Consider the following 15,599-nt stretch of genomic DNA (forward strand, 5'->3'; position numbering starts at 1 on the left):
TAAAGGCAGCACCAACGAGCCTTTAATCTTCCAAATGCATGTTCAATAGTCATTCTGCACCTGCTCAGCCTATTGTTGAAGCACTCCTTGCTGATGTCAAGGTTTCTACTGTCAGGCTTAATGAGCCATGGGGGTAAGGTTAGGCTGGGTCTCCCAGGATCACTATGGGCATTTCAGCATCCCGCATTTGAATCTTCTAGTCTGGAATGAAAGTCCCTACTTGCAGCTTTCGACACAGGCCAGCGTTCCGGAGGATGCATGCATCACGCACTTTCCCTGGCCACACTGTGGTGATATCAGTGAAATGACCCTGGTGATCCACAAGTGCCTGCAATACCATAGCAAGTCCTTTCTGTTGAAGTACTCTGTCACAAGATGGTCTGGGGCCAAAATTGGGATATGCGTGCCATCTGCTAGCACTGTTTTCCTCAGGTTTTTTCACACTTTTAGCTGCTTGTTCAGGCTCCCTCTCTCACTCTGTCCTTGTCTGACCTCAGTTTCTGCTTTCAGTTACGTTAATTGAAGTGTGAGTTTACACCTACTAATCTCAATGAGGTCTTAACCCATAACAAAGATTTGACCAACTCATAATATTATTTGATTATGAAGTACTGTGTATTTACTTTTGTAATTTAAAATAATTAGAAGTGTGTTCAGAGCCTGTGACTGTTCACTAATTATTGTTCTAAATCTAAAGGAACTAAACAATAGTTTGGAACTAGCTCTTTAGTTTGGTGATCTATCCACTGTTGAATTGTGTGTCTCCTAACAAACCATTCCACTTCAGTGGAACCCAAAGTGTGGAGGGTACACTTCAGGGAGTTTTAGCATCCCATTTAAAAAAAAAAATCTAATTGAGGTTTTTTCTTTTTGTTTTTTACTACTACAAAAATCTTCCATTTGATCATAGACACCCAAACGTTGCCAGCTGAGGGTTGTGCTGATAATTGGTCATGTGCCCAAGGGCTGCATTTACGTTGTATGTAATGCAACAGATTGCAGTTGCATTTCTTTTAATACAGAGTTGTGACCTACAGAGACTACAGGTACTCTCATGCAGCTCTGCCTTGATCTAAGAGGCCTCTTTCCTTGCAGCCGGAGCACTGCATGCTGAGACTTGTGCTACATTTAAAAAATGTAATTGTGGGCTATGTAGCTATGAAATTAGTGGCTGCTCTTCTAAAGTTCCAAACCCTGTCCTTGGGTGAGCAGAGGTTCTCAAACTGTGGTCCATGGATCACCAGTGGTCCGCAAGCTCCATTCAGGTGGTCTGTGGATAGTTCCTTCTAAGGTGTGTGCCTTGGCGGCTGCACACAAGAGAATCAAGGGCCACCCACCTAATTAGTGGAGCTGTGCAAGCATGGCTCCACTAATTAGGTGCCTGGACCCTGGGGAAGATGCACATGTAAGGTGAGGTGGTGGCCTTGGGGGGAATAGAGGATAGGTGGGACGGGAGAGTGTGGTGAGAAGGGGGGAGGGAATTTGGGATGTGCAGGGCTGCGGTGGCCAGAGAAAGAGGTGACTTTCCCCAGCTCCAGGACTATAGCTGCCAGGGAGATACGGCCCTCCTTCCTAGACTCAGCTCTGTGTCTGCTGTGGCGGTGAAGACTCCCCTTCTTCCCAGCCCCAGCTTGGGGGCTGCTGCAGTGGAGGAGAGAGGGAGAGACCACCCCCTTCTTAGCCCGAGCTTGGGGGCTGTTGCGGCAGGGGAGAGAGGGCACATCCATCGCATTAGAAAAGTAAGACTACTGATATTAAAATATGAGTTGTGTGCTTTTATTTGTAGAACAAAACAAGTTAGTTATTAAGGTGGGTTTTTTTTATATAGCGCTTTTATCCAAAGTGCTTTACAATAGTTAGCTAGTGGTACAAACAACATTTGGAAAGATCATTAAGTGGTCCCACAAGACCCTCAGCAATTTTCAAGTGGTCCATGGAAAAAAAAGCGTTTGAGAACCACTGGTGTAGAGTTTAGCAGCCATTTAGTTGTCATTGCTCACTTACAGACTGTCCAGGAGAGACATTGGGGGTCAAATTCTTAGTGGATTTTATTTTCTTTTTGTGTCTCCATGTTTGAGTGTCCCGCTTTGGGACTGATTCTCAAATGCTGAGAAACTGCAGATTCCAGTGGCTTTATTTGAAGTTCTGAGTGACTAGTGTTTCTGAATCAAGCCCAAGATGTGTCAAGTTGGATACCCAAAAACGGAGGCACCCAAAATCAGAGCCGATTTTTGAAGCTTGACCTGTGTGCTCTCTTGTGGAGTCTTGATCCTTTGTTGTTTCTTGCTTTGTTCTAGAAAGTAACTCATTCTAACTGGTGTGTGCTACGATATGACATACTGTTATGAAATATTTTAAAAGAAAAATGTGATCTGTGTAATGGGAACTCTAGTGGAACTATTTGGTACCAAATCCAATTGAAATGCTCTTTTTGGCTTCCATCCTTCTGTCCATTACAACAGCGTAGGGCAACATTTAGTTTGGCTGCCACTGTGTGCCACAGTTACCTGTGCATACAATGTCATTTGAATAAATCACATATCATGCACAAGGCAGCTCCTCCCAGATGAACCACAGGAGACTTGTTAGAGCAGAGCTGCTCTCTGCTCTGCTTTTCTTACTTCTTCTCAATGCTACCCTACAAAACTGCTCTTTCCCCATTTTGTCTCCACATCCCCATTCTCCTGTGTGTTCTCACTGCTCCCCATGGCACTGCTGCCCAGTGTGCTGGATGACACAAGCTAGCTAGGGAGGGACTCTGAAGTCCATGATCTAGGAGAGCCCTCAACCATCTGAAGTGAGGTACTGACACATGTAGGGCTTGCTCCAGCACCATTTCCTCTGTTCCCCAGTAGACCACGCTGGTAGCTGCGCTGAGGGGAACTCTCGCAGCACTGCTTCCTTAGTGCAGAGACACTCTGCTCTCCTGGCACTGTTGCCCTGAGATAGCAGTGCCAGGAAAGCGTTTGAAGCATCAATGGGTTGGTTTACAAGCACTAAGTTCCCCCCCAATCCCAGGTCCCCATTACAGCTGTGGTCTCCTGCTTGAAGCTCCCCCGCTTCCCATTTCTCTTCCCACACACCTCCACTCAGTTCCCAGCCTTGATCACTCCTTATGTCCTCTTACATATATGCTGCCTCCTGGCTGATGGATGAGACACTGAGGAAGCTGTAAATGGTGGGGGGGGGAGAAAAATAGGGTTGCCAACCCTCCAGGATTGTTCTGGAATCTCCATGAATTAAAGATTAATCTTTAATTAAAGATGATGTCATGTGAAGAAACCTCCAGGAATACGTCCAACCAAAATTGGCAACCCTAAGTGGGGCTGAAGGGAGCAGGATTATAGGAGCACAGAAGGCCTACTTTGCTTCTTTGGCTTCTCAGGTTCTGTGTGGTGTGTGCACAGAGCAGGAAAATCAGGGAAGTGGGTTAGTAATGACAAAGATTGGAGGTAGCTGGCACAAACTGACACTCCAGTTGGCTTTTCCTTGCAGAGACAAAATAGGCTGTGTTGAATAAGGGGAATAGATTCCTTCATACTCTGCTAAGTTTGAAAACTGTCCTATCCCTGAGCTGTTATGAAAGTGTGTGTGTGTGTTTCAAAGAGATGGGGAAGGGATAGGGAAGACTGTATGTGGGAACTATGTTACCTGGAGCAGTCCAGGGAAAAAAAATACAATTTGGGTATTTTTAAGGGCTCACTTGTAATTGTTTCCTCTTAGAAGTTATTAAATATTTTCCTGCATCTGATTTGACTGAGAGAGGCTCTTCTGGGGGTTATTTTCATTTTACTTTCTGTTGGCTGAAGTAAATTATTACCTTCACCTGGTTATTGAAGGCTGCTGATTGGTGGCTTTCATCTATTTGTGTTTATGTTGCTGAGTGGGTATGCAAGTTTAATTATTGTCAGGGCACTCAGAGCTGTGTATGGGTTTTCTTTATTAATGCCAAATCTAAAGAAAAAATATTTAAGCAAGAAAATATGATAGAGAATTCAGTTGTCCCAGGAAGAGTGTATTAAATTTGGAGACTAAAATCAAACACTGAAGTGTGAAACAGAGGGATTTAAATCCTGCTTTAAGTGCAACTGTCAATGTAACTATAACTAGGGACATACCATAATATTATATCTTTTTATGTAACCATCCAGTTTGGTTGCTGCAGGGCAGGTAAGGAATTGGATGGTGGAGTTCTCCCTAAAAGTATTTCTAACTTAAGTAGTCCACAAGTGAAAGACATCAGAGAACAACATAACAGCCAAGAGGTTTATTTGTTTTTAATTATTTAATTATTTATTATAAACGTGTCTTGCTTTTGTCTAAAAAAGCATTACAGAATATTACCCAACAATGGAGAGTTTACAAGATTCGTTATTGCTTATTTGTACAGAAATAGCTAGCATTTATCTCTTGGAAAATGTCGAAAGCTTCAGAAAGGAAGTGAAAAGACAAAGTCTGTTCTTGCAACCCTGTTCAGTTCATTGAGGTCGCACACATGTAACCAAAGAGCAGAATCTGGCCGCAAAGCTCTTGTATTTTGCCAGCAATAGAAAATAAAGCTTTATATTTAGTGCACAAAAATCTAAAGGGTGCAAGGGTGAGACAAAAAGCAAGAGATATGTGATAGAGTGGAAAGCTCAGTAACTCATTCTGTATTGAGAAAGGCCAACAGGAAGAGATGTGAACAGTTAACATGGCCATTAACTGTTTTTCAGGTTTGAATTTACCTTGTAATGACATAACAGAGAGCAATGCTGAAGTTAGGCTTAATTATTGTCACCTATCCTAGAGGACAGTCCCATGATACCACACTGCTAGAATGATACTGATTTACAGAATTACCTCCAGAGTCAGTGTTCTTTTTATTTATAGATTCCTGAAAACAAGGATTTGTGTGCTGAAAAAAATATATATTTGATTCAGAAAATCTGAATCCTTGAGGAGCACATTTATGGAGTGATTTTAAACCAGATGGGAAAAATAGTTATCTGAGATTATTTTAAATTTATACAGACTAGTATGCTTGTAAGATCCATATTTTTTTTTAATCTGGTTGATTGCTGTTATGGTTTTAAAGCCAGTAAGAACGAGGGTGGAAAGCTGGGGGGGGGAGGGGTTTGGTTGCCTTTTTAAAATTAGTCTGTGGTTGAAATGGTGATTAGTGTGTAGTATTTTAGTCTGTCAGATAAATATGTATTGTAAAAAATGTCCAGGACTCCTCACCTGTGTAAAAGTATCATGTGCCTAAGACTTTACAAAATTGGGGCCATTATTGATATGACAGTATGGCCATGAAGGTTCAATCCTGTATTTGTACATCATGCAAACCTCCCACTCAAGTCAGTGCAAGTCTCAGTAGAGTAAGGATTTTAGAATCTAGCCTAAAAAGTCCATATATGTATTAACTGTAAACTTAAAAAGTTCTCAGAGAGGCCTGTCCACTGGCTAAGTGATGGAGCTCTTACTTGACAAATGGAAAACCAAGGTGTGAGTTCCAGTCTCTTGCTTTGAAAGCTGGCAAGGGGTGAGAATGTTGCTAGGAAGTAGTCTGCTTAGCCCTGGGGCGTGGGAGTGTTTTCTATCATTCTGCAGTGCTGTCTCTGGCCAGTTAAGGAACAGCATAAAAGGGAGCCCTGTCCAGTCTGCCTCCTCCAAAAGTGTGGTGGCTGCAAACTATTCCCCACATAGAAAATTGTTATGTGCAAAGCGATACTGACCCTTTTTCAGCACAGTTTGGATCAAGAGATTAACTGCCCATTTTAAAGTTTGTTCTAAGTCATAGGTGGTGTAGAGTACTGTATAGCTTAGGCACACTTATTCACAGTATGAGGGTGAATGCTCTCATCCTGGGTATTCACTCTCCAGTAACTTCTAAAAGAAGAACAATTACACACACCTGATAGGAGGATAGACATGGTGTCTGGAAAGCAGATGCCCAGATACCTTCCAGTGACACTGCTAGACATGCATGTGTCTCAGTGAGAGCTACACAAATCTAAAACACAGAAGTGACCCAGGACCTCCAGACCTATGGGAAGTCACTCTCTTATCATGACAAAGTAGCAGAGACCTATAGCTTTTGAGAATTTAATGTTCAGAGGGGTAAAAGACTCCAAGGAAAGAAGCCTGAAACACTCCCTTCTGAAAACTTTTGTGTATTTAATTTAAAGTTAAAATAGTAGAGAGGTTTGAGCTGCAACTGTGAGACACCACTTACACCAGGTAAGGGGAGTTCTAATGGGGTATACACAGAGTGATATTCTTCCCCTCTGATGCTCTTTGGACAGGGAGCTGAGCAGACTCTTCTGTGTGATGGCCATTTAGGAGGAAGAATGGATTGCTGGGATCAGATGTTTCCGTGATGACAGTTAGGAGCTGGTGTGTCTGGAGGAAGAGAGCAGCAGGACACCCAGGGGGACAGAGGAGATAGGGAGGCTGATGGAAGGCCATAGGAAGCTGGGTATAGTGTGTGACAAGAACCGCAAGGGGGTAAGAGAAAGGAAAGAGTGAGAGAGGGAACCAGCAGGACTAGGAAGAAAGTGAGAGCAGAGAAAATGAGCCAGTGTGTTCTCCTACAGGGATGGGTGTGATATCACCATGGTGGTGTGCCCTTAGGTTGTATATTAAACTCTCTCTCTCCTCGGGAGGACACATTCTTGTTTCAAAATGAGAGTTAAGGAGAAGGCTTGTGTAGCTCTAGTGAGAGGTAAGCTGGTTCAGGGCTGACACACCTAGTAAGTTCTGGGGCAGGGGCCATCTTGTTGTTCAGTGTTTGTACAGTACCTAGCACGGTGGGCCGCGGTTCATGACTAGAGCTCCTAGGCATTACAATAATACAAATAATAAATAGTACCAAGGCACATATGGAAGTGATATGTGGGATGCCAGTCAGGACTCAGCATAAGGACTGCAGGCCCATGAGTATTTAGTTACACAGTTCTCTCTAGCAGACATCAGGAAGGGATGGGTCAATGAGCCAGGAAAGAGCTTTTCAGACTTCCAAGCAGGTTAAAGTATTCTTTAAAGACAGGCTGTGAAGTCTGCTGTTTTCCCCCTATGTGTCACCTCAAGCGAGATACTCCAGATGGGCTAGAGTAAATGCTGAGGCTGAAAAGAATCTGCATGTGGCTTTGACTTGAGTGTTGGAGAGAAGGTTTGTTTATCAGTGTGGTATGGACTGCAGGAAAAAGCATTTCTGCCCCCTCTGGAGTATGGGGCACCATAAAAGGGTTTTGCAACCAAGATAACTTCTTGCTGAATCATCCTTCCAAATGTAGAGGCAATTGTTATGGTCCCTTAAAGAATTCATAAAATATCTGTAATGACCCCAACTCCAAAGCACTGTCTTGGTACGAGACCCAATTACAATGTGTATTTGATTAGGTTAAAAACAATTTGCTTTTCTATAGCTGTTTCCTTTAACCATCTCTAATCGTTATTATAAACATTAGGCCTCCTTATAATCCTCTGTGGGGTAGGAGAGGATTATTGTATCTCTTCTCAAATCTATGCAAAAAGTATCTGGTAAGATCATCTTGCTTCCCTTTCAGTCTAACCATGTCCCCCCCCCCCATCTCTACTGCTCTGTGTTTTTATATGATATGAGGTTCAAGTTGTCTTCCAGGCCCTACATAACTCTTCCCCTCCTTGCTTACCTTAGTCCCTTACCAGTTTGATCCTCCCTACCTGGTCTGTTTCTAATGATGCCAGCTTCATCATCCTGTTTAACTCCTTCTCCTGCAACCTTTCTTACATTCCAGCCCACGTGTGGAACGCAGACCCTGAACTGGTTCCAATAAGGCAAAACCCTCTCCTCATTTAAATTCTTCCTGGAGACCCATTTCTTCCACAATGCCTCAAGAAACTGCTTCCTCTTTATCTTTATTTATCTATTAATATTTTAAAAATAAATTAATGGAGCAAAACAATTTTTTTTTATCCTGTGCACTAGCCTTTGCTGAATTTCCACTTTATCCTATTGATGTTGCATGGGCCTTTTTCTCCTGTCCCTCCCTGCTGTCTAGTTACACCTACCCCTTCTGTCATGTCTGAAATTAGCTTATAAACTCTTTAGGGCAGGTCTCATGTCTTTTGTCTTTATTGGGAGGTGCCCAGCACAGTGTTATTAAAATGATGCAGATGGAGAAACTGAGGCACAGAGGCTATGTAACTAGGCTGAGGTCATGTGGCAAGTCTGTAGCAGAGTCGGGGCTAGAACTCAGATTGCTTGACTCCTAAACTTGTGCTCTAACCATTAATCTCTCAACTGTTATCATCCTCTAAGAATGTTCTTTTTCCAAAATAATCTAATTTTAATCCAAGAGACCTTTTGTAATAAATGCTTATGAGAAATCACAGTTCTATTGAACACTGTTTTTTATAGTGGATATTTTTCTTGCAACCACAGTGGTGATGAAATATATTTATTGCTGTGGTCACAAGGATTTAATTTCAGTGAATCCTGACATTGCCTGTTGTTATGGTACTGGAGAATTTGGAGTATTCATCCCTAACTTATCAGAACACTGTTGCATGAGTTATCAGACTAGGAATCTTTCAGTATGAGAACCTCCCAGAATATGTTCAGATAACACCTACCCCTATGGCTTGCCTTCAGGATTTTGGTGTGAGTTTTGTGTCTGTCTATATCTTGTTTTGTGAGACTGATATACTAAAATACGGTTAGATATTTACATATTCTCTCTGGCTGCAATTCTTCAATCTGCAATCTCCAGAGCTGTGCTAAAGAGCTAAGCTCTCTATCCGGGAGCTGTAAGGGTATGTCTACACTACACCTGGAGCATGCCTCCTAGCCCAGGTAGACAGATTTGCGCTAGCAGGGCTTAAGCTCGTGCACTAAAAATAGCAATGTGATGATCTGGCTCAGGCTGAAGCTTAGACTTTTCAGTTTAGGGTTTCTGGTGGCCTTGGGAGCCTGAGCTTCCTCCCAAGCTGGAACATCCACATTGCTATTGCTATTTTCAGTGAGCTCGAGTGCCTTTAGTGTGAGTCTGTCAACCTGGACTGGGAGACTTGCTCCCAGCTGCAGTGTAGACGTACCCAAATAAACTCATATCCTCTGTGAATCAGCTGCAGAAGGGCATGTGTAACACACCCGCTGACGAGCAGGTTACATAGGTCTTTTTTCCTCTGGAGTGAATTTCAGATTCCATGAAGGAGCATTTGTACTATTCATAAGGCTTGTCTACAGCACAACATTGCTCACAGTCATGTGGAAACACAATCCAATCAAGTTAGGGTAGGGCTGTCCTTTGCTACATGCCTTTATAGTTCCTAGTACAATGACCAGGTTGAGGCTGCCAGGCACTGCTGTGATATAAATGTTGAATAATAATGATGATGTCACTCTATAGCTTGAATTCTGGAGCTCTGGTTAAGGGAAATGCCTTTTCCAACTCTAGACAACAGAGCTCTGTTGAGTGTAGACTCTTCAAAGATCCTTTCCTAGTTTCGGGAATCCGTTAGGTTACTGATGTACTACAGGTTGTGTGTCTCCCACTCATGAATATGGAGAGAAGTATGTAGCTTTTATCACCATAGGATATATTGAGTCGTCTCTTACATCATAGCTTGAATAATGTCACCAAAAACTACTCTGCAAATTCATTTGATTTAAGTGGTTGCTTTCCAGTGGGTAACAATACTTCATGCTTCTACTGCGCCTCTCATCCAAGTACTCCAAACTCAATCGGTTTGAATCTCAAGTCTGGCTGAGCTGTGCTTGGCATAGGACCAGAGAGTAGGAAGTAAAAGTGGCTTCACACAATTCTGAATTGGCTGGGGGTCAGTTCATACCCTGGCAGCCTAAGGACTACTATAATGTGTGCCTTGCTTCCTGTGGTTCCAAAGGGGCGTTCCAACAGCCGAGAATAGCTGGAGCATAGACACACTCTGGCCATGTTCCCTATCCCTGACTCTGCTGTGCTCCCTACCCTGAGGGCTGCAAGGGAGGTGGTGCAGATCTGCTACGCTCAGCAGGATTGTTTGTACACAACAGGAGGAATTCCCAACTGTCCAGATTTGCTGGCTTTGCAGCCCCTTTGTGTTGGTAAAGTGGTGTAAAAGGACTACAGTGGACTCAAGAATTGGGTCCATTGTCTCCCAGTGTCCCTGGGAGATAAGTAGGAATTATGTCCCCATTTTTACATAAGGACACTGAGTGAGACATATAGAATTAGTTGCTGAGCGGAAGTAGAAGAGACACATTTATCTGGCATTATGTGCAATCAGATAATGGAGATACAGTACAACTGGAACAAACATCTTCTGGTTTAATTTCATATGTTCCTGTGTCTCATCTTTTATCTTCTCATGCCTGGCAACCTAGTTAAATGTAATTACCAAGGAGGGTTTCAATTTATTTTTGTCAAGAAACCACTGAACTTTTCTGTTGTTCCATTCTCATCAACTCCCAGCAATGTTTTTTAAATGCTATTTTTCCTCCTGAGGGGATGTTCTCTTGAACTTTGAGGCTAACTCTTCACACAAAGTTTTCCATGTCTGGGCAGCTGCTGCTTATTTTGAAATCTTGCTTTTGGGATTAATTTTTTATCTCTTCTGGGATATCTGGTCGAGACTTTGTTTGTCTGCCATTATAGGATGATGATCTCAGCACATGGACAGCCAATCTCTTCCCTATCCCCTTGTTCCAGGTCTTTAAATCTAACTGGAAATTAGACTGTTTGCTGTTATGCAGGCTGAAGTGACCTGACTTTTATCTTTGGGCCATGGGCAACGTTAGCTCCTTTCTTACAAAAAATATGTGGGAATGGGCCATAGGAAAACTCTCTACTGCTTCTCTACTGTATCCCATGTGGGAGAAGGGGTTGGCAGTTAAACAACAAGGTCAGTCAAGACTCCTCTCCTAACTCTGTGGAATGCAAGAAACTTAAGTCAAATCTATTCTCACACTTGTGGATCTCTATTTGGGCAGTGTCAGTCAGTCCATATTTTCATCTGGTCTCTAGCAGCTCTCCAGGGACTGTGCTGTCATTAACAGAATGGTTACAGCTGCATATTGCCCATTCCCCTTGCTGGTTTGCCAGATCCCCTTAACTCCAGCCCCACATCAGCTGGACATGCACCTGACATCACACCATGTAAGTGGCTTCCAGTATGCCTGGGACAGGGAGAGGGGATAATGCTGTGTGCACTCTCATCCCCCTTCTCCTGTACTTATGACCGCTTTAGGCTTCATTTTCACTAGTGTGTGGAAAGGATGATAGCCAATATGAAAATCCCAGTCTTTCTTTGAATTATTTACCTTGTTAGATATTGCTTCCATTATTTATAGATAAATATGACAGTTACCAACTGTAGGCATCTAATTTATGAATCATATAAATCATATAAATCAGTGTGAAATGTGCTGAATTAAGGATATATTTAAACCTGTAGTATAATCTCCATCATAATTCAGAGCTGAAAGTGGAATTTATATGAGCTTCTGAGAACAAACTCAATAGTGTATGCATAACTCCCATGGAAGTCTTTTGTTTTTTTGTTTTCATCATACAAGCTTTTTAAATGGTTCTCTCACTTTATAGTCCATGACTGTTAAATAATTTGCTAAAATATGTGTAACATAGTATTAAAAGTGTGTGTGTGGGGACTTTTATAAAATCAGTATAGAGACAAGAGTAACATTTACCAGTTTTAGGTTCAAAATGTAGACCTTGTGTGTGTGAAGGGATGAAGAGGGTATTTACAATACTTAGCAGGCCAAATTCATCCCTGAATTCAATGGAGTTACACCAGAGATTATTCTGATCAGTAGGAGTAAAAGTATATTCATGAACAATTTTTGTCTTTACTTTCAATTAAAATAGCGTTGAAGGGGATTTTAACTCCCCCCTCCCATGTTGTCAGTGTTGGTGAAAGGAAACATTATTGATCAAATACATCAGAAAAGTCAACTGAAGTGGACTAGAAACAGAGAAACTGAATGTTCTATTTTAATTGTTCAGGCTGCATAATGTGCAAATAGTAAGATGTATATTGTGACATAAATATTTGACTCTAAAAATTGTTTCCATTCAGTGGAAAGTGTTGTTAATAACTGAATTATCACTTTAAAATGAGATTTGTTGACAGTACCTCTTTAGTATTTTTTTACTAGTGGGCATGAGCTACATAGCTTTTTTTTGTTTCATTGTGGAAACTATGCATGCTAGTTACACTGGTAGTAGGTGTATGGCAGCATCAGGGTCTGAACTACTGAGAAGTTCAAATCAGGGGGAATGCATGCACAGGAGTCCACCTGTGCAGAGCTTATTGCAGAATTGAGGCCTCAGTAGCATTTTTGCCCCTCTTTGATCCAAAGCATTTCATCTTCTGCAGATGGAGTTTTTTTCCTCTCTTTAATGGCATCTCTTTGCTTTTTGATATCATTAGTTACCACTTGCATGCATAAATTCAGTACATGCAGCAACTGTGGCAACTTTTGGTAGCCTAGATGAACAATATTATACAAATAACAAGCAGTAACAAATGAAAAGGGAAAGGGATTCAGGGCTCTTTAAAGCTTTTAGAGTCCAGAAATCCAGTGGCCCTGAAATCCAGTGCTTAGTTCAACTGCTGTGGTCATGTTAATGGGCCAGCACACAGCTAATGGCCTTAATTTGGAGCCAGGGTCTGACTTCTTTACTACTTCAACAACATAAAGTGGTTGAAACCAAGATGAATTATACCAGTGCAGAAGGGTTCACTGGGTTATTGGAAGGTTGGCACAATAGCCTTCTATTACCACTCTCATGCAATGCAGGGGTGGGACAGAGCATTCTGCATCCTTCTTCTTCTGGACTCTGTTCTGGCTCAGTAGGGAGAAGTCTGGAGGTAGCGTAACACTGGCGGCCAGGTCCAGAATCAGAGATGTGTAAAGGTTGCTTAAAGACCCTCAACTCAGAATTGGGGCAACAGTTTGTATATTGTATTTTAAAAGTTTGAGATGACACTCTGACTCCATATATTATTTCTATTTTCTTACAAGTAAATTGAACAATTTTCCAAATAAATTAACAATAATTTCCTTTATCTTAGAAGACTTTAAATGGAATCAAGTTTTTAATTGTAAGAGGTTGGGAAGTTGTATTTTTCTTTGGAAGTGCTGTTAATGGGTTCTTGTAAAGTGCTCTGTGCAGTCATGGTTCAGTAGTTCTATCCAATATCTAGTCCTCCTTCACAGCAGCAGCAGCAGATCTAAAGTTGAGAGGTGATTTTGCTTCTATAGGGCATTGGTGAGATCAATTCTGAAACAGTTTAGTGTTGGTGTCTATATTTTTAAAAGGAAGTTCTAAAGTTGGAGAAGGTGCAGAAAGTGTCACAAAAATGATTTGAGGGCTAGAGAAAATGCCTTACAGTGAAAGCCTTAAAGAGCTTGAGCTTTTTAGTTAATTGAAAAGAAGACTGATAGGTCACTAGATTAGACTCTCTTAAGAGCCTTTATAGGGAGAAAATACCAGATATTAAAGGCTCTTTACTTGAGCAGAGAAAAACATAACAAGAATCAATGGCTGAAAGCCGAAGCCAGACATCCAAATTAAGATACAATATTTTTAACATTCAGGAAAATTAACCAGTGGGACAAACTATTAAGGGAAGCAATGGATTCTCCATCTTTTGGAGTCTTCATGTCAAAACTGATGCCTTTCTGGAAGGCATGCTTTAGGCAAACAGGAGTTATGCTTTAGGTTATGGGCGCTGGTGAAATGCAATGGCCCAGGCTCTCCATGTCAAACTAGATGATCTAATGGTCCTTTTCTGGCCTTAAACTTTGTGAAGCTAAACTCCTGCTGGGAATGCATGTAATTCTGCAACCACAGGAAATGCTGACAGCAGCCTGCGTGTGACGGAGCGTGGTGGCCTGGCCAAGGAACTGGCTTTGCCAGTGACAGCAGGTACCTCACCAAGGGGCAGGTAGGAGTCCTACTGCGTGTGCCTGGCCCCTGCGGGTCTGGCATTGCCTACCGCGCAGCTCCCAGGTTGTCAGCCGCGGCGCACACATCTGCAGGAGAGTGCCCAAGCGCTGCCCCTTCCTCGGCCGGGTCCAGCGCCGCCCCTGGCTGGGGGGGGGGGGGCCTCGCCCCAGCAGCTCCCCCTCCTCATGAATATGCAAATGACAGTATAATAGCCAGCCAATGGCGTGCGGGCGGGTCACATGGTGCCGCCGGAGGCTGAGGGGAGAGAAGTTGGGTCTCAGTGAAGCCAGGCAGCGGCCACGGGCTGCGAGCGCTCGGGCTGCAGGCGGCGGGGGAGGCTGAACCGCTCCCCCTGCGGGGCGCCCGGCCGGCCGGGGCGCTGCCAGGACCATGCCGATCCTCCTCTTCCTCATTGACACCTCGGCCTCCATGAACCAGCGGGCGCACCTGGGCACCAGCTACCTGGACATCGCCAAGGGCGCCGTGGAGCTCTTCATGAAGGTGAGTGCGGGCCGGCCGGGCGGGCGGGCCGCCTGCCCCGCGCCCGCCGGCTAACGCCACCTCTCTGCTCTCTCCGCAGCTGCGGGCCCGGGACCCGGCCAGCCGCGGGGACAGGTACATGCTGGTCACCTTCGACGAGCCGCCCTACTGCATCAAGGTAACGCCCGCCCCGCGCCCCGGCCGGGGGGCGCCGCCGCCGGCTGCAGCGGCCCGTGAAGATGGCGGACATTTTGCTTTTGTATGGAGGAGCGAGGCTGGCGGAGGGCGCTGCTGAGATGGAGGAGGGGGCGGGGCGTGATTCGCCGCCCCGGCGTGGGGCGGGGCCGGGCCGCCGCGCAGCCAACGGGAGCCCGGGCAGCGCCGCGCGGCCCCGCCCCGCTCAGCGCCTCTCCTCGGCCCGACCCCTCGCCCGCCCTGCTGGACCCCGGGGCGGTGGGGGTCCTGCCCCTCGCCGCTGGGGACCGGTCCCAGGGGGCCTGCCCCTCCCTCTCCCCGGGGAGACCGGCGCGGTGAGGCTCTCGTCCGTCCCTGCCCCCCATGCACCAAGGCCCTATAGACCAGGACAGTGTGGTTCTTGTCGGTGCCTCCCCCTGCTGGGACCCTATAGACGGGGACACCTGGACCCCGCCTCTGCACCAGGGCGCCGTGGAACAGGACAGTGCGTGTCCTTCCTCCTCATTCCCTTGGTGCGACTACTCCTCCCTCAGCACTAGCACCCTATAGACCAGGCCAGTGTGGGCATGTTCCCCCTTACCCCAAGCACCGGGATCCAGAGCGGTGCGAGTTCTCTCGCCGCACCTTGGCTGCTGCTACACGAGGATTGGAGGAAGGGGCTTCTGAAGCTTTTTCTCCTCTCCCCCATGATCCTTGTCCCCTTCCTCTGCTGCCCCTCTTTCTCCTCCTTTAGCTGAGTTTGCTTCTGCCTCCATTTCAGCTGCTGTTGCTAGGGAATCCTAGACTAGAGGGTGCATCTCTACCCCATTGCAGTGCTTTGTGCACAAGGATTAGGGCAAAAGACTTCCCCCACTCTCTGCAGCAGCAGGAGTATATATATTGGAGCAGCAGCCTGGAAGCAGTCCTTTTCCCTGTACACAGGCGGCTTGTATTGCAGCACAAAGATTGGAGCAACTGACTATCTCTTCCTCACACTTGCTGCTGCCT

General features: G+C 44.7%; 1 protein-coding gene across 6 annotated transcripts in view; it reads left to right on the plus strand.

Moving 5' to 3' along the window:
• Positions 1-14,158: 14,158 nt before the first annotated feature.
• Positions 14,159-15,599, plus strand: part of LOC127056504 (integrator complex subunit 6-like) — a 55,945-nt gene continuing 54,504 nt past the window's right edge. For 3 of the 6 annotated variants that reach the window (XR_007775833.1, XR_007775834.1, XM_050964406.1), the window contains exons 1-2: positions 14,237-14,438; positions 14,518-14,595. Coding sequence is in view for 3 of the 6 variants with exons in the window: in XM_050964406.1 (XP_050820363.1) it covers positions 14,328-14,438; positions 14,518-14,595 (189 nt within the window). In the remaining 3 variants the exon portion in view is untranslated. Of the gene's footprint in view, positions 14,439-14,517; positions 14,596-15,599 lie in introns of all 6 variants that reach the window. The other 3 variants (XM_050964408.1, XM_050964409.1, XR_007775835.1) reach the window with 2 other exon arrangements.

The sequence above is a fragment of the Gopherus flavomarginatus genome, chromosome 8 (genome assembly GCF_025201925.1).
Source record: "Gopherus flavomarginatus isolate rGopFla2 chromosome 8, rGopFla2.mat.asm, whole genome shotgun sequence".
In the NCBI taxonomy this organism is placed as follows: Eukaryota; Metazoa; Chordata; order Testudines; family Testudinidae; genus Gopherus; species Gopherus flavomarginatus.